The sequence below is a fragment of the Pteronotus mesoamericanus genome, unplaced genomic scaffold (assembly GCF_021234165.1).
Source record: "Pteronotus mesoamericanus isolate MK-2021 breed Mesoamerican mustached bat unplaced genomic scaffold, CSHL_Meso_final contig_105, whole genome shotgun sequence".
NCBI classification, from domain to species: Eukaryota; Metazoa; Chordata; class Mammalia; order Chiroptera; family Mormoopidae; genus Pteronotus; species Pteronotus mesoamericanus.
Genome location: NW_026555006.1, coordinates 18359291 through 18385419, shown reverse-complemented (window position 1 = coordinate 18385419; position 26129 = coordinate 18359291). Strand labels below are relative to the sequence as shown.

Genomic DNA, 26129 nt, shown 5'->3' with positions numbered 1-26129 from the left:
ATATTTTGGGGTAGGTGTTTAAAAATTTTAGGATTATAAGCAAAGGGTAAAAGAAGACTAACAAACAATTATAAAAATTGTCTATCACCAATTCTTCTGGTGGCAAAGGGTTGTCTTCAACTGTTTCTTGTTACTTTCCAGTTACTAAAATTATTTATTAATACTCAGTTACTGATTCATTATAAACAAATTTCATCAGAAAAGAAATAATATCAAAACATTTTTAAAGAAAACACACATAAATCGTTACAAAAGATACTTGCAAATTTCTTGAATAAAGTTTTAGAATTAAGTTAATTATAATCCAAAGTATGAGAAAAAAGGAACATGAAGGGTAATAATTCCCTCTTGTGGGGATTGTGGTGATAACTTTTTATTCTTTACCTTCAGAGGTAAAATTAAAGTATGTCCTCTAGGGACATATATATACCACCTAGAGCTAAAAATTCATAAAAATGATCATTTTGTATATTATATCTCTGAGATGAAGTAAATGCTAAATTGAAGTATTTAAAGAGATTGGGAATCGTAGCTCTGTTTTGTCTGAGGCAATGAATTACATATTTAAATTGCTACTTTTACAAAAATCTCTCCTCCAGGGCATAAAGAACTTATATTATATAGTGATCATCAGAGGTATCTATGGTTGAAAAAGTTAATAATTCAAAGTTTCAATTATAGTTCATTTTAATAAACAAAATAAGTCAGGTAATAAAAGTTGTTACCTGATTGTCAGAAAGCCACAAAGCTGCAAGCTCCTTAAGTTTGGTAAATGAGAATGGTAAATTCTTCAACCTGCAAAAACAAGAAAATTCTAAAATAGTATGGGAAAAGATGGAGAGACTTCTTTAGCTCATCATGAAAACACTCCCCCCAGGTGAATATAATGGAGCTCAGTTCCACTGGGGACTGTAATTGAATCCCATGGGACTCCATCTTCCTGTGATAGCTCCATGACCTATTTCTAATCTTACTCACAAGACTATAATTAGAAAAATTTGAAAAATGTCTTGCTGAAAATCAGGTATGATGCTCAATACATTTCCCTTATTTTCCTGTCTAGAAACCCAGCCAAAACAGGAAGCAAGATTGGTTTGACATGATTCACTCTTGTTGCACCAAGCTATGAAGCTTCCTTTTAATCCTGATAAAAATAAAATCCCATACCTTTTTTAAAAAAAAGTTTTATTCTCTTACATGGGAATACTACTAGTGACTAAGTGAGTGGTTTTTGAAATTAACATTATTATTATTTTTTTCTTAAACTAACATACAAATGAGAACACCCACATTTAGTGAAACTTGCAGAATCTGAACATTCTTCATGATTCCGTAAAAACTAATCTTCACAGTTTTGTTGCAAAATGTCTCAGTTTATATTATCATTAATCTGACTGAAACATTAAAATCAAGGAGTTCAAGCATTCTATTCCATAATCACTTATCTTCCTAGCAGTTGCCTTTAGTCAATATTTTTTTATCTTTTCCTATTTGTGGAAAATTGCAGTGACCAAAGGTGAAAACAAAGATGAATTGCAATTTCAATTTTTTTTTTATTGTCCTATCATAATGTACAAACCTTATGACTATTTAGGATGAACTTCCTGGCAGTATTTTTACCAGCATTTGCCCATATAAGTTACTGGAGGAATAAAAGTATACATGAGAATACATGTGTCTGTATACATATATATCTATGCACACATTTTATTAATAAATGTCATAGGTTTTATTTCAATTATTTTCCATGTCTTCATGCTACTATGCTTTCTGCATATGGGACGATTTTGAGTTATAAATTTGGGTGTATAAATTTTATATAGTTTTAGTATATGTGATTTTAACATAAATAAAATTTTGAAGTATCTCTTTAGAAAATAATTTAGCTGCTGCATTTTCTAAGCGGATATTTGCATAGTTACATGATATTTGCATTCCATATACTTCACACACACTTTACCTGGAATTTGTTTTCAAAAACATTAAAAAAATAATTTGCTTTTAGTAAATAATCAATATGTGATTGTGATATGTTGCAGAAATACCTGTTGTCACTCAAATTTAAGACTCTTAGTTTCTGCATCTGTCCAATCTCTTCAGGAAGAAATTCCAGTTTATTGGAGCGTAGAGACATAACTGTTACATTCTTACAGCTTCCAATCTATAGGTAACAACAACAACATAAACAACAAAAAAGTAAAGAATCACAGTGTAGACTCTATTTTTATATTAATTTTTGTAATTCATAAAACAATTTGATTAATTTACAAATTTCCTTACACTTTTAATATTCTCTTAATGCATATTGTTTTATTTTTCATAATCTTGTTCTTTAAAATGTGTGCATTATTCTATGTATATTTCTTTGGCTATTAAGGCAATGTACATCTCATATTGTTTTACACATTAGGAAGGAAGAATTTTCTTTATACTTTTGTTATTACAATACTTAATATATTGTTTTTCATAAGCCATGTTGTTTTTGTCCATACAAATGAATACTAATATACTTATGTTTATAATAGATTAAACATATTCAAAAATTAAGTATTATTGACATTTCTGTGGCAAAGTTAGTTTTACTTCATATTACAATGGTGTTTGTAATTTTTACTTGTAATTCTTGGCTCTAGAATAATGATATATGAATTATTGTTCCTTTATTATGGAGGTGTTTTGCAGAAAATGTTAAATTGAAAGTATATGTCACACTTTTTTCTTGACATTTATAAATAAAAATCCTATTTACAGATAAAAACTAAAAGAACTTCTTGGTGTATACTGAAGCAAAAATAATACTGTTATGCAACATGATACTTTTAAAAACTTAAATTAAAAATCAGTCACTTCAGGAATGGAAATATAATTATTTAAAAATAATATCTATTACCCTTCTTAAAAGAAAATTATATAAATTAAATTCTTAAATCACATTTCTCAGCATTAATTAATTTACAACATATATTTTTTTTTCTTTGCAAGCAATGTCTAAGCCCAATGCATTTTCTGGGTTGAATATAAGAACTTATTATTTGTCATTGCAGAAAGAATGATTTGCAAATATATACATAGACAATTCCTATATATTCAAAGCTTAAATCATGAATCTATACTGCCTTTGCATCTGTTAAGATTTAATTCTAAAATAGAATCATTAAATATTAAGTAATAGAAACAAGTTCATTCCTCACTTCTCTGGGTAATTCTGGAAGAAAATTCTCATCGACTGCTAGTGTTCGAAGGCTATGAAGGTAGCCAATAGTGGAAGGTAGAGACTCCAGTTCATTACAGCTACAGTCAAATTCTTCTAATAAAGATAAACTGAAAAAATAAATACATTAGTTAGACACTTTGAAACATTAGATGGCAAAAAAGTTTTGAAAAGTCACATATCCAGCTTCAGCAAAGAGGTATTTGTCTAGTGACTGCATGATTTATATAAATTTATTTTATCAGTTTAGCCAAGTGATTCAATACCATTTAATAAGTGGTTCCATTTGGTGAAGTAAATGTAGTTTATTTTTCCCCCTTTCAATGAGAGATGATTATATTTGTTTTAATACAATGCAAGTGTCATTTATAGTCAGATGTTCATAATGCATGTCCTCGGAATGAATGTGGTATAACTGGCACGAGTAGGTGGAAAGGCATGGTGGGTGGGTCCAGGAAAGGGAGGATAAAAGGAGCAAACAGTAAAAACAAAATACTGATTAAATGTTAGGTATTTTACTAAGTGTTTTAGAGAGAGAAATAATTAATCGTTTGCTTATAACAATCCTATACCTATTAATTTAAAATCCATTTTACAGATAAGAAAATGGCACCTTAAAGAGGTAGAGTAACTTGCTCAAGGCCACACACAGTAAGGAAGCTGGGACCTAAATGTAGCTGCCTGGCTCCACTTCATTACTTTGCCTCTGCCTCTGTGGCAGAGTCTACGAACAGGGCTCATTTCAACCTGCTGATGTGTTTTGTTTGATTTACATAGCTCCTTGAAAAGCGGTAAACTCCACAGAATGATCCAGGCCTTTGGTACCTCTTAACAAAGAGAAAGATCTGGCAGTACCAGGCAACCCTTCCATGATAAGTAACGGAAATGTGAGTAACGGCTGCTGCCGTTGGTCTCAGTTCTCCGGTTTGTCACAACCACTAGCGCTCCACCCTTAGCCAGGCTGACCCCAGGGCCACAGAAAGGAACTGTATGAATGCGCGTTCAAGTTATCACAAGAGAGCAAGACATTTGGATGGCTGGTTCAAGATAGTTGGGAAAGAAAGAGGGCCTGGCACAGAGTAAGCACCAGCTGTATTTAAGTTGTCATTGATGCTGTTGTTAATATTATTATACTGTCATTACCACTCATATCGTTGTCATTACTGTAATAGGAAGGAACCCCAAAGGGGAAGATTTAGTCCTTGTAATGAGAAGAATGAATTACCGTTAGTTGGGCTAGATTGTAGAATCGGCTTCCTTTTTTAAATCTTGGAATTATCTGGTTTGACTGCCATTTACTCCTGTCATTTAGTTACACAGAAATTAAGCCTACGGGTTTTCAGTTAGTCAGAATGCGTATGTGCTCAAGCAATGTTCATTACTAGTTATATTATCTTGGGTATCAAAAAATAAATAAAACAAAAACCACAGCTTAAAAATCAAAGCTGATTTAACTTACCTACCAGGCAAGGGAACATACCAGGGAAGAAACTGTAGACCTCTGGGGTGGGGGTGGGATTAAGTGCCAAAATGGGGTGCTAACTGTGGGTTATGCTAATTAAGGCTTCAAATTTACATTATGTAGAGGGTGAAATGAGTTCACAAGTCTGGGTAAAGTTAAGTGAATCAAGCCCCATTATCCATGGGTCAAGAAATAAATTAATTCAGTCAGGTCCAGCCTGACCCTAATCAAGGTAACTCACTGTTCATGGTCCTTGACAGCTTCAACAGGTTACAACCAGATGTGGTGAAATGCGTTATTCAGCTTTGAGTATCATCTCTTTGGCAAGGGGTGCATGGCTGTGTGACTGTGTGCGTGTGTGTGCGCGCGCGCGCGCGTGGGCACTGCTGGACACAAAAATCAATGTATTTGGGAAACCTATAACATTTTATTTGTTTCTTAAAAAAGGTTGAGCACAGTGTCTTACACATAATGCACTTAATTCATTTGGTACAATTGATTAAAAGATGTTTCTATCAATGGTGTGGAGCCATGTACTCTGCAAGTGGTCATAAAAGTACCAGGGATTTTTTTTTTAAATAAAAATTTTAGATGTATGCTCCAGGTACAAGCCAAAGAATTAAACAATTAAAGTATAATTTAGCTATCTTATTTTTTCTTTCCTTCATAAAGACATGTCTTGATGTTAGTCTTGAGTCACAGTAAGGCAGACCCTACTTTGTGTATTTCTGATAGGCACAGATTTCAGTTATTATGGTTTCATTAAATAATATTATGCATCATGGCAGGAAGGAACAGCAAAGTATCATGGGAGCAGTATAGCAGGGAGCTGTAGCACATTGTGCAAATAGCTTTGCAGGATTTGAATCAAACATAGGTGGAGTTATGGAAGAAACAGCTGGCTACTGACATTTGCCTGCCACTATTCGAGAGGCTGGAGATATGCTGCCAGCAGAACTTAGTGTAGGCAAACCTGTTGACATAAATGAGAAAATTGGTTGTGATGAAAATGATGATGTCCCAGAGGAAATGATGCTGGCAATCAACTTCACATTAAAGGAGCTCTCAGAGATGTTTCGTGACATTGAAAGCACAAGGATAAAAGTTTGAAAGCTGATCCAAGCTTAAAAAGGACTATGACAATTCACTGACACATAGGAAAAAACATCCATTCCGAGTTATGACTCACATGATGAAAGGAGGGCAAGCCCTGTTCACATTAATCTAGATAGGTTTCTTTCTTTTTTTTTTTTTTTACAAAATAAATAAACATTGTAATCCTTGATGTGACTGCTGTTTACAGTGACAGCACACTAAATAAATATTGCTTTTACTATTTTTCCATTTTCCTATACATTTATAACCAACAGTAAAAGTGTTTAATGTTTTGAAAAAGGTTTTTAAAGACCTTAATCAGAACAATCATGATTTTCCTCATTGGTTGTGACTGTTCTGCACAGTTTTAGCTTGCAGTGTGGTTGTTTTCAGTGTCCCACTTCTGTGCAAAACAAGGACTTCCTGCATTAATAAGAAAACATTTTACTGTACCATGGATATACTGAATTCAAAACTTACAGTCTGAAAGTATTTTACATCTCTGGGATACAGAGGAAAGCTATTAGATGCAAAACACACATTCCTCAATGATCTCTGAAAATCAGAAGATTCAAATTTACAATTTAACATTCCAACTGAATTTACTGGTGGTTATCTCATTTAAAATCACATAAAGTGTTTTGATACCAGATCTATACGAATATAGTTGTATCACAGTTACTCAGATTATCACTGGCATAGACCAAATAAGTGAAAAAACTCAGACAGGGAAAGACAATACCATAATCTCACTTATATGTGGTATCTAAAAACAAACAAACTGGAGCGAATAGATACAGAGAACAGACTCACGGCCGCCACAGATGGAGGCTAGGGGGTGGGCAAAATGGGTGAAGATAGTCTGAAGGTACAAACTTCCACGTATAAAATCATTAAGTCTTGTGGATGTAATGTATAACATAATAACTACTGAATTGTATATCTGAAGGTTGTAATCACCAGAAAAAAATTGTAACTATTTATGGTGATGGGTGTTAACTAGACTTATTATAGTGATAATTTTGCAATACATAAAAATATCAAGTCATTATTTTTACACTTGAAACTAATATGCTTTATGTCAATTATATCTCAATAAATAAAAATATATTCATCATATTTTGTGCAGAAAATAAAAGACCAACATTACCTCTTTTTTTCTTTGCAGCTCTATTCTGTAGTCTATAATTGAACCATTCAAAGTGAGAAAAAAGGTGCCAAGGAAGTGTAAAGTACTTTAAAGCAATCCTTCTCAAACTTTAGTATACATATGAATCACCAGGAGAACTTTCTAAAATGCCGATTCATATTCAGTTGTTTGGGGTGGTGCCCAGATCCAGCATTTGTAACTAGAATATAGGTCATTTTCATCTCATGGTACACATAACTAATTGCTACAATTCTGTGGTACACCCAAAAATATATTTTTTGCCCATCTGACAAAAAAAGTAGGTATAGTTTTGATTCATTCATGCCAGACTGCTATTGTTGTGTTGGCTGCTGTCATTTCCCTATTTGACAATCTAAAGGAAAAGAGGTCAGTGGCCCTCACTGAATAGTCAGGTATCATGTTTTAAAAATTCTTCTAGCACACTGGTTAGAAATTGTTGTTCTAGGTGATGTGGATGCTGCTGGTCCTGGGATCACACACTGAGTCACAAGGCTTTAAATAAAGCCCTTCCAAATATTTTAAGAGTAATATTTAAACACACACACACATACGACATGTCAATAACAGCTAAAATCCATATAAATATTACAAGAGTTGTGTACACATTCAGTAAGGCTTTGCCTTACTTCACATATTGGTACAAGAGAGAAATGGAGGTGGTAATGTTTGAAATTAAACAATAATATTGATTTAATTTTCTAAAAATATTCTCTACATTTTTCTCCACTTTAATTTAGTCTCCATGAATTAGTCTTGGTTGGGAAGATCTTACTGTCTCATTAACCCTCAATTACCTCGCTAATAGGGAAGAGAAAATGTGAATATATTACACAGATAATCTATAATTTCCCTTTAGCATCATTTATGTACATTAGAAACCATTATATCTCTTATTAATGTAGATTTTAATAAACATAAAAATAAATGGCTTTGGGCTTCAATTTCTTAGTTCACTTTTAACTCTTAACAGAAGTAATGTAATTTAGTGGGAAATATTCAGACAGGCTTGGGTTCCAATTTTAGTGTGGCTGCTTAATAAAAGAGTGAACTTAACGATCAATCTGTTTTTCTTCTATAAAATTGGTTGGTAATGCCTAGTATGTAGTTTCATGAGGACTAAATATCTGCTATATATAGATATGGCACTCCATTAAAATGATCTGTTATGAGGTAGAAAGACCCTAAAATTTGTTTTTGAAGAATCTGTTTCTGAAACAGGTAGAGGTTATACTGTGATATCTTCTTTTTAAAATGGGTGATTTCATGTAAGTAAAACCTTCCTGTAAGACAAAAGGTAAAATTACTAGCATTTATTAGTAAGACATGAAGCTAGACATATTTCATATGACAATGAAAAACTATAATTGTATTAGCAGAGATTTAGTTGAAAGGCATATAAGTAAAGAGAGAGATATAAAACTCGTTTGGGAGATGCAGGCTACTGCTTAAAAGCGCCTGCTTAAAAAACCTAGGGGTTAACACACCAAACTGCAGCCAGCCAGCGGGGATGAAGTCTGGATTCTAGCAATCGCTAGTGGCAATGTCCTCATCAAGTTACCTAATTACTCTGTACCTCAGTTTCCTCACTGGGCACAAGGGGGTGATATCACTACTTAACTATGTTTTGTAAGGACTAAATACATGCAAAGGAGTTAATATATGTAAAATACTTAGAATGGGCACATTAAAAACATTAAGTAACTTTGCCATTATCTTTATTTTCAGTGATTATAAAATCAATTATGTTTAATTTAGGCTAGAGATCAAGTTTTAGATTCCATCCTTAATTTTCTCATTCACATTAGATAAGTTACTCAGGTCGCTTCTAAACAGTGGATAGAAATGAACAAAATTTAGACTCATTTTCTTTTATAGTGTTTACTAAATAAAAATCACCCAGTCGTTGTACTAAATTTTACAGTCTAAGCCAAATTCAGTCAAATTGTGCTGGAAATAATATTTGTTAGGAATAATCAATCATTTAGAGATTTTATCTGGGAAATATCTGACTGATAATGAGCAGATTTATCATCACTGTATAGATATTATACTTTATATTTAACCTAATTTTTCCTTCTTTCCAAAGTAATTGTTATTAACCTTTGCTTGTCTTTGGATTGTTTGGAAAGTTAGATTTTTAAAAAGAAAATCTGTAGAATTTTTTATTATAGGAGAAAAGTACACCCCAATGCAAAATATTGTTTAAAAGTATTTAGTGAACAGATCTATAACCTATGAGTAGAAAATAGTTTCACTCATTGCAAAAGACCTTTTAAAAAAAGATTCCATATTCTCCAGGTTAGGGTACTGGAAGATTTCTTAGCCTTTTGCTATGGCAGCCTGAGCAGACAAAGAGAATATATTATTATCATAATTGCAAATAAGTATAAAATATTTTTATTTTTAAGAACTGGATGTTTCATTCATGTTATATTAGTATCCTCACACAGATGAAAATAAATAACAAATTTAATTCTCATTCTCCTGAGGTATTATTATGGTTTCCATTTTACTGAGGAGGGATCAAAGGCTCTATGTTAACCAATAGCACATCAAAGAGCCAGGTTTTGAATTCAGAAGGCCTGGCTTCAGAGCCAAAACAACCAACTACAGTGGTTAACTTCTCTATAGTAGCTTCATTTTAAACTAGCATTTCAGGCAATTCTAATGTAGACACAATGGAATAGGATTTGAGGAAATACTTAGCTGACAACTATAAAAGTAAGCCGAGTCTAGATAGTGGTTCTCTAACTTTAGTGTGCTGGCTCAATACCCAGAGTTTCTGATTCAGAGGATCTGGGTTTTCACTAAGGATTTGCCTTTCTAACAAATTACCAGTTGAAGCTGCTGCTGCTGACCAGGGGAGCGCATATGAGACTGTGGAAAAACTTGACTTTTAGTGCAAAGTAATTTGGGTTTTTTTCCAATGAAGGATTTGGTTGTGTGTGTTTTATTTTGATTTTTTTTGACTAAAATAATACTACATGGACTAAAATTTAAAAAGTGCAGAGTGTATACAATAAAAGGATTCTCCTTATTTACTCTATTCCTTAGTGCCAAAATTCTTTTTTTCCAAAGCCATGCACATTTTCAGTTTCTTGTGTATTCTTCCATTCTTAGGGAAGAGAGAGAAACACAGTTTTTAGCACTCAGGTACCTACAATAAAGTTTATTTATTTTCTTGTTATTACAGCAGTCTAGTAAGTAGGCTACTGGCATTTTCCATCTAGGATATTGACATAATATAGATTGAACATCTGGATTAAAGAATTAGAACATTTTATGTTTAGGTGGAAGTATAAATGAGGAGTTTAAGTGATTCATCCCAGTTCACACAGCAGGGGCTTTAGCCAGGACTCGTCCCAGCGCTGTTTCCCCTCCGGCCAGTGCTCCTCGCACTCCTCTCAGGGGTGGAGCCCCAGAGGGGAGAAGGGATTTACTCAGTTTTGCATTAACTCAGATTTTTTCATTCCCAGTCCAGTTGTCTTTCTGTTTGACCTCTATGAGGAAATGACTTTTTAAAATATCTATTCAGAGTTTTGAAGTTCCATGGCTTTCGTTCAAGACAATGAAGCTAAGAGAGAGAAGGTTCAGGTGCAGTTTCTCTTCTAAAGAAACATCCTTTTTTTCTAGAGCATTGGGTCCCATAGAATACCAAATATTACAAAATATGTTACTTAGCTATCACATATATTAAGAGACACATCATATATAGTTCAATTGAAAGCATAGCTTTGAAACCCAGTCACTTCTCTTAGCCTAAGTTTCTGTATTTTTTGATGGGGAGATAACGAATACACAAGGAATAGTATTGGGCCTTAAACTATGTAAGAAGACAGGCAAAACATCAAGCATGGCATCTTGTGCAATGTGAACACACACAAAAAGTTGTTTATTATTATTTCCATTGCACATTCAATTGTTAGAGCAGTTGGTATGCCTAGGCAAAAATTAAGATTCAACAACAAATATAAAAAATTTTATGTCATTGGCACAAAAGTCATGGAATCTATTTAAATTTTGAAAAATGTTGAAAAATGAATTCTTCCAGTAGTTCTTAATACTCAGACTATTAAAAATTACCAAAGTGTGGAAATTAGTGTGGCTCAGTGGATTGAGTGCTGGCCTGTGAACCGAAGGGTCATTCGTTCAATTCCCATTCAGGGCACATGCTTAGGTTGAGGGTTGAGAGGCAACCCATCGATGTTTCTCTCACACATTGATGTTTCTCTGCCTCTCTTTTTTTCCCCTTATACTATCCCTAATAATAAATAAATAAAGTTTAAAAAAATTACTGGAGACAAGTATAATACATTGAAACAGTCTATGTGCAGAATGAGAGTACTTTTGGTCACTACAGATGGTTGTTAACATTTTTAGGATTGCAGTGCTCAGAGTTTTAGGCAGAGTGGTGCATAAGAAAATATAGACTATTTGACTATTTACAAAACACTTTCTGTAAGTGATATGGGTTGCCATTTAATAGAATTATAATAAAATTTTAACTCTAGCCCTTGAACTAAACCTCTGATCCATCAATTCTGAATTTTCTAAGGAAAATAAAGCTATAATAATAATAATAATAATAATAATAATTTTTACTTTATGCATATTGCTTTTTAAGGTGTATGATAAAATTTTAGAAGTTTAGTCTATTTTTTGCCATATATGTAAATACAAAACATTTGTGTACAGGTGCTCTCTTTAAGTGAGAACATAAATTAGATAATAGTTGTTTTAATTTTATTATCTAATCTGTTGTAATATAGAACAGAAATCTTCAGATTTTTTGGTTTTAGGACAGCTTTATATTTTTAAAAGTTACTGGTAACATTTAAGAACTTTGTTTACATGTTTTATATCTATTCGTACCTACCACATTATAAATTAAAATGGTAATTTTAAAAATAATTATTTATTTTTTGTTCCTAAATAACAATAAAAAAATGACATGTTAATATAAGCAACATGTTTTTATACAAAGTAACTTTGTTTTCTGAAACAAAAACATTAAGTGAGAACAGTGACATTACTTCTATGTTTGCAAATCTCTTCAATATTTGGCTCAATAGAAAGCAACTGGATTCTCTTACCTGCTTATGTATTCAATCTGCTGGGATGCGTAGTTTTGACTGAATTATGTCAAAAACAAAATGAGCTTCACACAGACATGTAGTTACAAAAGGGACATAAACTTAAAAGCCTTTTAAAAATATTGTGATTATTTTTTGTTGTTATGCCAACACTCAACAAGTGGCAGTTTCTTAGGGGATAATTGCAATGTTCAATCTGAAAATATACTAATGAACTTTTCTTACTTTATATACCAATACATTAAAATCTTTGGTCTATACATTAAAAAACTGGTCTATTTTGAACTTTGAATGGATCTTTTACTCATGTCTAATATTTTAACTCATGCATTGGTTGTTTGGAAAATGTTGCTCTGCTGTGTTAGACAGATTTTCCAAATGTTGATACATTTTATAATATAATATTAACAAATCACATTCATTAATATCACATCAGTCTTATTAGAAAGCCTTTAAGTATTAGGAAGCTGTCAAGCTCAGAGCTGCAGATAGAATTTTCCCAAATTCTAACTTTTGCTTAATAGCTCTAATTTTATTGTTGGCAACAAAAACTGACAGTTGTTTTTTCAAACTGTTAAGCTTACTTTGTTCATTTTTGGCAATATGGATGCCAAATACCCAAGTCTAAATAATCATAGTTTGCCAGTTCTTTTTCTTCTTTTTAAATAGACTTTATTTTTTAGAACTGTTTTAGGTTCACAGAACAACTAAGCGGAAGAGACAGAGATTTCCCATATACTTCCTACTGCCTTATAAAAAAAGTTCTACTTTTGTAATTAGTCCTTTCCTCTAACACTTCCCTTTTATTTTCCATGAAATAATAGTCAGAGGATGAGAATGGTACTGAAAATTTTTAAAAATTGAGATGTTATGATAAGATTATTAACCTTTATCCCTCTAAACCAGTAATCAACCTTTGAATTGATTAGGCCCAGTTATCTTTTAAACATTTTTAAGTAAAAAGTTATCAGTTTTTAAAAATTAAAGTGAAAAGAAAGCTAAGTATGCAAATAACCTAGCATACAATTTGCCTGTGTACTCAAGAAGTATATTTTCTTTGATTTTAGATTATCAAACCTCTTTAATTTGTCTTCACAGAGCTAGAGTTATTAGTTTATGTAATTTATATAAGAAATTCAGTATTGATCTAAAAAAGAAAGATTAGTGCCTCAGAATATAATTAGATAAGAAAAGTTTTTAAAAAGAATCAGGCTGACAAAGATAATTACTTTTGTGTATCTCTAAAGAAAAGTTAATTTGCCTCTACTTCATATTAAAGAAAATGGAAGTAACTGTAGAATGAAATATATAGTATGGTGAGGACATTAAAATATTTAAAACATTATTAAGACTCTTACTACTCTCCAAAATCTGGACATTAGAATTTGAATTTGGTCCAATGATTGCACTCCTGGAAAGTGAAGTTTTTCATATCAGTGGTTACTTGCCAACTTGGGGTGAAGGAGCAGGGAGAGGAAAAGGCACCAGAAAATCTTTGAGATTAAAGGATATTTTCACCATTGTGATTATGACAATGATTTCATGGCTTTGTATCTATGTCAAAACTTACTGAATTATATAGACTTTAAATATGTGAAGTTTATTGCATGTCAATTATACCAAATAAATCTGTTTTTAAATAAAAGCCCTGTATCTTAAATATACTGAAATCTGTTAAATTCAGATTTATATAATTCTTTACACTTAGATGTACAGCAGAATCTCTGTATAATGGTCTTACACAATTTCAGAATGAAGACACCTTATTGATTTCTCACTTTATATAAGTTGTAAATAGAAACATTTCAGTGAAACACTGACTTGAGAACCAAATGTTAAAGTCAACATAAAATTAGATATAAATTGCTCTCAAATAAATAAAATATATTTTATCCTTAAAAAGCAATAATGACCTTCCATCCTGAAGCTTTTAAAAATGAAAGCTAAAACAGATTGTTATTTCTTTAACTTCTAAAAATACATTAGACTTCTATAAATATCAATTATTACTAATAATGTATTGGTAATGTATACATAATGCAGGTTCAACTGATTTTATTTTGTAAGACATAGTGAGGTGACTTTAGAGCTACTACTCAGTCAAAATATCAAATTAATAAAGCAGAAAATTATAGGCAAGAGTGTAATTGAAGGCCTAGATAGTCACTTTGCTTATGAAAGAGTCATGGTCAAATATTTTTCGTGATTTTGTAAGTTGGGTATCAACAGGATATTAAGGTATAAAACTAAATTGAGAATATACAAATATATAACTAAATAAAATATGGTCTAAAATAAGTTTACATATGAATAAGACCATTAGTATCACCAGTGGAAAATGTGTTGAAATCAAACTCAACAAATCCTTTTATTTCTTGCTCTAGAGAGGCTGACTGGTATGGAACTTTGGCACTTACTTTCCAATGGTATTGGGTAGCACTGTAAGTTGATTATCATCTACTTTCAGAGTAGTTAGTTTTTTCAACAGCCCTGAAACAGAGAAGTTTTATTAATGCACAGGAACAGGTTTCTGATGGGAAATGCACTATTAAATAAATAAAAGAATCACTTTTGATAAATATTTGTTATGCTGATTGGCTGTACGCTGCTTATATAAACCTACAAAATAATATTTGTGTGTAGTCTAGTTTTGACTTTCCAGTTGCTAAAAAATTTACTTATGTGAATGTGAGTTCAAGTACATCAATGCAGACAAGTAAACAAAACGTAGGGCTCCATAGAAACCTGAGCTAACAGCAATACTACCACATTTCCGTTTTCAATTATGCAGCAAATGGACCGGATGAAATTTTTCAAGCCAGCTGTGATTTAATATTTAATTAACTCCTAAGCACTAGTAACTAACATTCCTGTTGTGATACAAATTGAAAACAAATTTGAATTAAGCCTAATAATTAACAAATGGGTACTGAGGAATTACAATACAGGGGTTATAATTATGGACTTGGACTATTATAACATATGACATCATATTCTTTTTGTTACCATAAATCCTTGACTTGGATCAGCAGTAAGCATAAAAACTTAAAATTTTTAATATACAATGCAGAACTTGCCAGGAATTGAAGGTCCAACTTCTTAGCTCTACCATCTGATTTATGCCCTCCATATCCTTACCTCTTGCTGTACTCCCAGGGTTTTAATGAACATTAGGCACAGAGTAATTGAAGAACAGCTTCCTTTAACCTGCCATAGCATAATCTATAATATCAATATGGCTTAAATAGCCAAAAGTCAAGGGCAAAGCATTAATAGTTGGCTAATTTTTGTTTTACATTGGAAATATGCATATATATGTCATAGACTATTTGTTTTGCAAAAAGCTTGTTCCAGTGGATGTAGTAGGTTTCGTGGCCATTGTGTTTGAGAAATGCCAAATTAAACAAAATTAAACAGATTTTTAGTGAAGTTTTTCTAGGAGTTTTTAATGTACTAATGCAGCAATGTGACTATGTAAAGCTACTGTGGCATTCTTCAGCATGCCTGCACAGTATATTTTACATGTACTGCTTTGTGAACCTGCTTTGAGAAGCACTGCTACAGATGATGCCCACCCACCTCACATATTTTAAGGATTCCTTACAGGCACAGAATTAAGTCACAAAGGTTCTGAAATAAAGCTGTTGTTGCGCTTTAAATTTCAGTGTGCTCAGTTACATATTCTTCAGAAGCACACACAATCCCAGCTCTGAGGGAGAGAAATGTTACCAGTGTCACACTGCTGTGAGAAAATACCTGCAATATTTAAAGCTTAAATACATCAGCTTGTGACCCCAGGGCACACTGCTGAAAACAGCAGCCCCTGAAAAAGAGGTCATTTATCTTTGAAGGGTGAACACCCACTGCCATATATTCATCTATGTTCAAAGAGTAACTGAGTCACCTTAGCTTCTCTGGCTTGTATGTTAAATACCAACGTTGGAAGTATAAAAGAACTCCTGAGCTTGTTCATCAGCTGTGAAAAAGAAACAGGGGACTAGGAATTACAGGCAAATTTGGTAGAATTTGGTAATTCTGATCAAACTACTGCCCCTGCCCGCCAGTGGAGTTAGAGGAGGGCTGACAGTCTCAGTATCACTTGACTGGGTCACAGGAAGTTTTGGGCTGGGTACAGAGAGCTGAGCAAACAGCATGCTGAAGCCAGCGGGTCTCAAAGCATTCTTCTAAGAGAATGACAGTCCCCAGGTAGGCTCTAGTAGTGAGAAAATCATGATGCAAGTTAGGGACTACAGCCAAAAGGTTGATGTTAATAGATTTTTCTGAAGAAGAGGGTAGTGGCTCTGACAATTGACAGAAGTTTCTACATCTTTGAAAGCTGAAGCAAGTTAGTCTCCCTGCCCAGCTCTGCGTCTGTGGGTGTAAAGGAATCACTCTTTTGTGATGTGGCTATTTTAACACTTGCATATTCCATCCAAGGGGCATTCTATGGACAGATCCTGGAGTTTCTGTAAGAACTGGAATGACCTGGGACTGGAATGAGGTCAGTGGCCTCACTGACATTGTTACTCGTTATTTTCCTCTGGTAGATATTTCCTTCAGTGCATTTCTATATCACACCTGTGTGTCCTGTCTTTGTCCACACAACGCCCCCCACCGCCTGCCAAGGAATCAAAAGTATTTCACATTCCTTCCTTCTGCTTGCACCATTCTCCAAGTCCCAACTTTTTTCCCTTATACTCCCAATTAGGAAGTACTGAAGAGAAAGAAAAAGGAGGCTTTTTACTACGATTTTAGCTATAGATATACAATTACCAGCAAATACATTAAATGTTAATATAACATTAAATGAGCTACTATTTACATGAAATGCACACATATGTAATCGAATTTTGAAAGCAGTTTATTCATAAAATTTAAGATTATAATAATTATTATAATCGCTAATATTGACTGAGTACTTATTATGTTTCAGGTACCATTCCACACAGTTTTACACAGATTAATTCATTTAATCCTCAAAATGAACTTGTCTAAGATGACATAGCAAGTGAGGTAGAGAAGCAAGAACCTGAACTCAGGTAACTTGACTACAAAGTTGCTTTTCTCAAACCAGCAGGCTAATATCCTAGCCTACTTTACTAAAGGAAGATATTTTAAACAAATAATTACATCATTTTGTTTCACTATGTGACATTTTTATTTCCAGGGTTTCTAATTGGTTATTTTTTAAATAACTCCTGTTTTTACTCATAGCTCCTGTTTTCTGTCTTATAAATTATTTTTTACAATTGTTATTCTTCCTTTAATCTATTTGAAGAACTGCACCTACTTAAAATCATTTTTTACATTGCTTGATAACTTTAGTTTCCTTTGAGTAAATATTCCTACTTGCTTGAACATTTGGTTGCCATAACAATATTAGCTCTAATTTTTTTGTTTGTTTACATGCCATTTGAGAGGGCGAATGCATTCTCATTATCTTTGCTCACCCCTGCCTGTCTGGCAGTTTTATGATTACCTCTACCTGATCCTCACCTTTCTGGAGTTCAGAACCAGGGCCTATATTAGCAATGTGGTGTTCCAATCCCACTAGATTTTGCAAATTTAGTCCACACCAGCCTGTGACTTGCTACAGCGTTCACCAGTGAATCTTGCCGTCCGTCCTAGCTCCTCATATTGGTTATAGGTTTTTGCACCCTCTCTTCACAGAAAAGGGGTCTTCTCCTCAATCTTCTGTAGATTCGAGTTCCCTTGTTATGCTTAAGGTTTTCTTTTGTTCCTCTTCACAGAAGGAAAGGCGCTTAAGGCTGCCACCGTTGTTTGCAGTCTGGAGTCCATCAGGCCTGGGGCCACTGGTATGTTTTTATTCTGTCTCAGGTTGAGGTAAGTGTTCATTCTTAAGTATGGCTAACTCATTTTATTTGCTAAATATTTAAGGGGCACTTAACCATATACTAGGTATACTTCTTGGTATTGATGAGGCAGTAATGACCGTGGTTGTTTTTCTGTTCTCACTATGCCCTTGCAGAGGTATGGAGTGGTGTTTGAGTAGGAATGATCTTTTTGTCACCTTGACCACAGGATGCTCTTTTCACCATTATACTTTCTTACCTTCTCTTGCACAAAACAGCATTTCTTAAACTTACTTGATCATAAGTTTAATCTAGGACATTTAATAAACAGATTTGAGGGCCTGTCACAAACTTACTGAACTGGAATTTTCAAACAAAGAGCTGTTGAAAGTGTAGAAGTGTTGAAGTGTTTAATAAAGTTCTCAGATCAGTCTTATGAAAGAAGAAATTAGAGAAATATTGTTATAAAATATGTGATTATTTAAATCAAACAAAATCATCAAATTTACAAAGAAAAGTGAGCCTGATTTGTTAATATCATGCTCTCTATTAGCCTGAAAATGGAAGTAATAGAATATTGAAGAACAATTTGGGATACTGACTTGTCTTCTAGCTTCCCTTCAATTAGGCTTCCTAGGTCATGACTTAATTTTCAGAACTATTAATAAATTCCAGAACATATGACACATTTAATTCAGTGTTAAAAAACTATTCTAAAGTTAAGTAATTTGATGATTACCCTACGTGATGAGTACATTCATAAATAGTAGCAAGATAGCTATACAAAAAGGTTTAGTCATTATTTAAATTAGATTCTTTTACTATTTTATTCATATAAAATTTATAAAGAAAATGGATTGAGTGTTTAATATATACTAAAAGACAAACTATCTGCCCTCATGAATCTCAGCATGTAAAAGACAATGTGTTTTTTTAAAATATAGAACTATGAGATATTTTATATTATTGTACATTTTTATGTTACTTGTAGATCATAGCAACATTATAATATTAAAATAGAATATAGCAACATTGTGTGAAGCTACTGTAATTTTATAGTAATAAAAAGGGACATGTATGGCTACCAAATTACTCTAAAGCTAAGATATGTACTCCTTACAATAACATTTTACAACTTAGGAGATATACAAAAATTAAATATATCAGTTTATGATTACCTCTACCTGATCCTCACCTTTTAATAGGATCATTTTAATAGGATAGCCTTCTTAAGTTTTAATAGGATAGCCTTCTTAAATTTGACAACTAGAGTCACTATTTAATTTCAAGATATTGGTAAAATACTGTTTTATCATCTTGAATAATGAACTTGCTAATTTATTAATATCAAGCTAATAGTATATTACCCACATCTAAAACAAACTATACTGCCAAGAAAGAAAGTGGAATATTTGGCAAACATTATGACAAAGTATATTCTCACCTATAGTGTCCGGCAACTGTTGCAACATATTGGATGATAGTAAGAGGTCTTCAAGGGCTTCACATCCAGAAATGTCCATATCAACCGTTTCTATTCTGTTTTTTGACATATCCAGGTACACCAACATCTTTAACTTCCCTATAGACTTGATGACATTGCATATACTCAGGGTTAGTTGAAAAACTTTCAAAAGACATTTTAAAGTGGTAAAAACCACATCATTATTAAATTAATTTTAAAAGAAACTACAACAATTGTAAATGCTGGCAAGAGTGTGGAGAAACTGTAACTCTCATACATTGTAAGTTGGCACATAAAATGGTGCAGCCACTTTGGAAAACAGTTTGGTAGTTCTTCAAAATGTTAAACTAGAGTTTGCATATGACCTAGCAATCCCTAAGTATATATTCAAGAATTAAACATATATCTACATAAAACACACAAGCAAATGTTCAAACAATACTTTTTAAAAAAATATTTTATTTATTTATTTTTCTAGAGGGCAAAGGAGGGAGAAAGAGAGGTGGGGAAACATCAATGTGTGGTTGCATTTCATGTGCCCCCTTGCTGGGGACCTGGCCTGCAACCCAGGCATGTGGCCTATATGGGAATCAAACCAGTGACCCTTTGGCTTGAAGGCCGGCTCTCAATCCACTGAGCCACACCAGCTAGGGCTCAAAGCAATACTTTTCACAATAGCCAAAAAGTGGACGTAATGCCAGTGTCCATTAATTGATGAATGGATAAAATGTGAGGTATCTGCATGTTGGAATATTATTTATCAGTAAAAAATAAAGTACTGGTGCATGCTACAAAAATGTATAAACCTTGAAAACATATGCAGTGAAAAATACCAGTCACAAAGGACCACCTACTGTATGATTCCATTTATGTGACATGACCAGGATAGGCAAATCTACAGAGTAGATTAGGATTGCTAGAAGTTGGGGGGTAGGGGGCGTGGAAGTGATGCTAATGGTTTCTGGGTTTCTTTTAGATGTAATGGAAATAGTCTAAAATTAGATTTTGGTGATGACTGCACAGCTATGTGAGTGTTCTACAAACCACTGAATTGTATACTTTAATGGGTAAATTTTATGGTCTGTGAATTATATCTCAATACAGCAGTTAAAAAAGATGCAGCAATAACCTCAAAGTTGTCACGGAATTAAATAAATACATAAATAAATAAATAAATGTAAAGTTGGTACCAAAGCAACCTATGTTGATATATTGATTTCAATTGCATCAGACAGGTTTTACATTTGGACTTTACCCTGCACTGAGCAGATTCAGTATTTCATTCATTCAACAGTTCTTTTTCAGAATCTACTGTGTGCCAGGGCTTTTGTTATGTACTGCAGAACATTCCTGAGCAAGTCAGCTAAGTATTGGGGAGAGATGTGTCATGATACAGACAATCTTTCTCTTGAAGCAGCTCACAGTAGTGAAGGAAACTGTCAAATAAGCAAATAATTATAATACCTTACAATATGTGCAACAAAAACAAGCATGCAGGGGATGCCATAGAAGCACAGGGCTGCAAACTGCCTGGAAGATGCTGCTTGTCAAGAAAAGGAGAACCTGCACCTGGATGAGAGAACAGCACGCACATTCCTAGAGAAGTGTGAACAAGCGCACCATGCTTGGGGTGCGGTGCGGGGCGGTGGGTAGGAGATTCAAAGTGGCAGAATATAGTGATGAGGTTAGGACTGTAGGAAGCCAGCTGTTAAAAGGCCTTACATGTTACGTGGGAGATAGGAACTCTATATAATAGGCAAGGAAAGCTGTTCAAGGCTTTTCAGATGGAAAATGACATCACCGGATTTGTGCTTTGAAATAATAACCTCAGGGAATTGTAAGGAGAAGATTTGTGACTGGAGTTAGGTGATCTGTAAGGAAGAGTTGGAAGCAAGTTGAGCTGAGGAGATGAGAGGGACCTGAATGAATGCAGCAGTAGTGAGGATGAAGAAGGGATGGCCTCAAGAAACACTTAGGTGTGGAATGACTGAATTAGTAACTGATTGCTGAGGACGGGAGAGGAATGAGGTCATCCCTTGGGCAAGGAGAGAACAGGAATCACTTAGTTGAGACAATGGAGTGTAGGACTTAGAACAAGATGAAAGTCTTAATTTTCCTTTTCTTTAAGGGCATATCTTGCAAAGAAACATCCCACACATAGTAGTGTTCAGTGGTTCATCTGTTTGTCTGGCCTCTATTTGTGTATACTTTACTATATTGTCTCTACTTATTTGATAAGGTATGACTAACCAAATAAATAATAAACAAAATAAATTTACTACACATACAAGCACACAGGTGGCACTGTGCTAAGTACTTTATATTTATTATTTGATTTAATACTCTATATTCTACTCCTCAAAATGTGTTTTTTGCAGACCAGCAGCACTAGCACCGTGTGGGAGCTTGTCAGTAATGTAGACACTTAGACCCACTCCGGACACTGAATCGGAATCTGTGCTTTCACACACATCAAAGCTTAGAGGTTAAGTATCGTCACCTGGTGGGTTCTGGCGAAGCAGAGACAAAAGGATGTTTAGGAGAGAGAGTTTTTAGGATCAATACCAGTGGAAAGAAAGAGGTAAGGAAGGAAGTAGCATTGGGCAGATGAAGAAATTGGTCTGTGATCAAGTCTTGAGGAAGTTTTCAGCTGATTAAGGAGCACTGAAGTTTGGATTGCCTTAGAGTTGTCCTCAGTGGGGGGTGAAAGGGCCAGGCTTTTATACACCTGCATGGATTGGCCATTGGATGGAGGTCTCCGAGAATAGGGGTGTCTCACAGGGGAGGGAGTTGTCTCCAGCTGAGGCAATTCCTGAAGAGGATGGAGAGCTACAGGCAGTTTCCCAGAAGTTAGGGGAGTAGAGTAAGTTCCTCATCACAGGAGGCTGATGCATGACAGCATCTACTACAAGCAACATTCCAAGGTTGCCCCATTAAGAAGGAGTAGAGCTAAAACTGAAGCTTACTTTTATTGGATCACACGTTACAAAGCCTACTGAATATACTGGTAGTTCTGCCCTCTAACTCCCTGATGAACCTGGCACATAGCTTTAGCCCTGCTCCTTCTGCTCCCCATACGGGCAGACAGTGTGTCCCAAGTCTTGGAGGAAGTTAATAGTTGCCAGACCAGGAACTGAGTACTTTGGGTGATTCAGGGCAGAGGGCTGAGTTTCTCTCCATGCATAGCCATATGTCACTTGGGAAAATACTGTCACTTTTCTTATAGCTTTCCACTCCAAGGAACTATTATGTTGCCTTATCTCATTCTTCTCTTCTGGTGAGCAAGAAAAAAATGATATATGTGTTTATGTGTGTGTGTATCTCTTTTCTTGTTCCTTTATCATGAGGAAATTTCTTCTTTGAAGCTTCCTTCATTGCTATCTCCAGTACAATTCAATATTTTGGTCTGAAGTTTCTAAACATCTTTTTTTTGGGAAACAAAATAACTCTTTGGTGTTTATTTTTAGTTTTTCTAAACACTCACTCTCAAAAACCTTATAAAGGCAATAGTGTCCTACAGAGATAAAGGTCTTTGAGTCCCAATAACTCAGAGTCCTTGAGGATATCGAATGTCCCTCCAACATCCCTTTGGACCTAGAGGCTCTATACCTGAACAGTGGAGGGCAAATGAGAAGAACAGATGCCATCACAAGCAAAAGAAGATATTCAAGTTTCTTTAAAAATTAATGTGGATTCAATACATTGTTCAGTGATATTTTGATTGATTGAACTTAGAATGATGGTCACAAGACACAGTCCTGTAGAAGACTAATGTTTGATTCTTATCTATTTGCTTCTCTGATTTATGAAAAATAAAGTGGAAAAGTGATAGCTCAGTCTTCCAAGATTTTTTAAAAAGTAGATTAACTTAACATATAATGATACATGAACTGATAATAAAATAAATCTGCTTTTATTCCTGTCTTATGACACTAAGTACTTAAGATTAATCATTCTGTGAAACTCATAGACACAGGCTGAAGACCACATTCAATATCAGTCTTTCAAAGTCATGTGTTTCTAGCTAGTCGTATAACAACTATTTAGGAGCACTGACATCCAGAAAGCCATGCTTGTTTATGACAGGGAGTTGTGGCATATTCCCATGAGGAGTATAGCAAAATGTGAAATTCAAGTCTACTCACTAAACTAAGAAATGTGCTTAAAGTTCTCAGTAGACAAGAAAAATCTACTATTGAAACAGAAAAATTAGGCAGCAATACTCATTTTACAGATTTCATAACACCTTGCCATTTCAAAAATAATGTTACTAAGGAATTTGAGTTCTGAGTGATTTGCAAGATTGGATTTGGGGAAGATGATGATTGTGAAAAGTAAGATAAACCTAATTTTCATTTGTGCTGTCTACTAATTCTAAAGTGACAACACTTTGGAGCATCTTAGTGAGCATAATAGTGAACAACAGCCTCTGGAGTTGGATTGAATTACCATTCCACCATTTAGTGGCTGTGTGACCTTGGGCCACTTAGTTACTCTTTATGTCATGGTTTTCTTGTCTATAACATGGGGATGGTAAAAACCCAATTTCATAGTTATTATGAGGATTCAATGAGTCAATATTTGTAAAACACCTTTGTAAAAATGCCTAGCCTGTGATAAATGCTGTATGGTTTTGAACAAATAAATATATTGAAAAATCAGGTACTAACTTTTCTGACCAGGCGTACATTCTGAGTCCCCAATCTTGCACAGGGAGTTAATGGGGGTCTTACCTGTGTTGCCCCAGGATTTGTACATACCTTCAATATGGCACAAATCAGGCTCCACTATGTGTAGTGGAATCCAGATCTCTCTCCTGTTATATGTGAGCTCCTCAAACAAATATATTCAAGATCATTGAATATATTATCTTTGTAGCCCTGATAGTAGCATAGTTTCTGGTTCATACAGGTGTATTTGTAAATGGTTTTTGAATAAATCAATAAATAGAAAATATGCATGCTTTTCTGGTTTGTGTCTGTAATAAAAGTAGAAATCTATTCTTTTGTTAAGAAAAGGAAGTATTTTTTTCCTAATCCTTTGCCAGCTTTTCTTCTTTATGTGGCCTCAACACTTGTTCAAATGAGAATAAGCTTCTAACTTCTGTTGCTTTTGTAATCATTTAAAGAAAATTTTAATGTCAGTTCAAGAGAGGAATAAAACTAGTTTCAGGAACACACACCTAAATCTCAGCAGAGGAAGAAGTATTACAAATTCAGCTGTCTTGGCTACTCAGTATAATGCAAGAAGTTTGGAATTGGCTATTACCACTGGGAGTCTTCTGGCTGCTGTGTGTGTGTGTGTGTGTGTGTGTGTGTGTGTGTGTGTGTGCGTGCGCGCACGCGCACTTATGTGAATGCATGTGTTAATGAGAAAAAAGAGGCAGTGTTTTATGGAAAGTCATTCTTTCACTGGGTGGAAAAAGCAGGCATAGTCACATTAAATGTGTTGATTGGTAAACCTACTGCTCAGGAGATACTGAACAGCCCATTAATTGCAGAAAAATTTTGACTCTAATTTTGCTTTCTGTTTTTAACACCTTATGATCTTTGCCATTTTTGAAAAATTCAAATAGTTTTTACTAAACATTATCTGAACTAAGAGAGAGATTTTTATCTTGTAAAAGAGATCTAACAACATGATCAGAAACCATTACTTAATTACCTATAAGAATAAGGTTGATTTTGTAAAACAAAGACTTGGCATTATATATAGCATTTCTTTTTTCACAATGTAAAATTTTCAGCTTTTAAAATAATAGTAAATATAGAAAGATATGACAAATATATTCCTAAGAGAACAAGAAAAATCTTTCATACATTTTACATATCTATAAGAGCCACAAGAGGTATATGAAATACTCAAAAACAAATAGTGAGATACACTTGGTAACTGAACACTCCTAATAAATGTGTTACTTTGAAATGCAAATACTGAGATTTAAGATTATCATCAATTATGTAACAGAGATGCTAGATAACATGGCATAATAAAAACTTACATACCCCAGGTAGCAATTGCAATGCATTATTATCCATCCACAACTCCCTTAAATTTTGTATTTGATCCAGAACTTCCGGCTGGGAGAAAGGTGGAGAGAAAGGAGAGAAGAAAAGAAAACAAAATGAGTCTTTTCTTGTCACAGTGTAAGATGTAATTCCTTGGCTCCGGAACTTATATTTGAGAATAGAGTGTCAATCCTCTAAGAAATTCCAAGTTTAACAAACCTCCAGCAAAACTGGTGCTCCCTGGGGTAGCCAACCTAGAATTGATCTGGGACCTATCAGAACAACAATAAAAAATTAAAATGTACTGTCCTTTGACACCCTACAATTATCATTGGGAGCATTCATTACACTCTATACATATCTGACTTCTTTATTAGAGTATAAGCTTTTAAAGGGCAGAACAATGTGTGTTTTTAGATAACTCCTTCTTCCTGTCCCCATGGTTTGCCACAGTATGTGGCACACAGTAGGTTTTTATCTTGTGTGTGTATTAGTGCTTTATACCACCCCTTCTAGGAATTACATACCATAATGTGATAATAGTGTGAATAGGACCAATTCATTTCTTAGCCCTTCATTTACTCAACAAATAATCATTCGTTGAATAATGGGGAAGACTACTATGTGAAAGGCACAGTGCAGGATCAATAGTTATTCAAACTTTACTCTTTCCTTGAAACTGATGGGAGAAAAGAATAACATAATGAAGTTTGGAGAAAAGAGAGAGAATATGACCAAGGCTAACATGTAACATGTAAGGACACTCTTTAATTACCTAACTAAATTCTGTCTCCTGAGCAGCAGACTATAT

General features: G+C 34.0%; 1 protein-coding gene across 2 annotated transcripts in view; it reads right to left on the bottom strand.

Annotated features, from left to right (window-relative positions):
- The window catches only part of LRRC7 (leucine rich repeat containing 7), a 389615-nt gene that overhangs the window by 109269 nt on the left and 254217 nt on the right, over positions 1-26129 (bottom strand). For both annotated transcript variants that reach the window (XM_054574559.1, XM_054574567.1), the window contains exons 8-13: positions 25316-25390; positions 19290-19434; positions 14450-14522; positions 3192-3321; positions 2046-2161; positions 726-795 (exon numbers count right to left, since the gene is read on the bottom strand). In XM_054574559.1, the coding sequence (XP_054430534.1) occupies positions 726-795; positions 2046-2161; positions 3192-3321; positions 14450-14522; positions 19290-19434; positions 25316-25390 (609 nt within the window). The remainder of the gene's footprint in view (positions 1-725; positions 796-2045; positions 2162-3191; positions 3322-14449; positions 14523-19289; positions 19435-25315; positions 25391-26129) is intronic.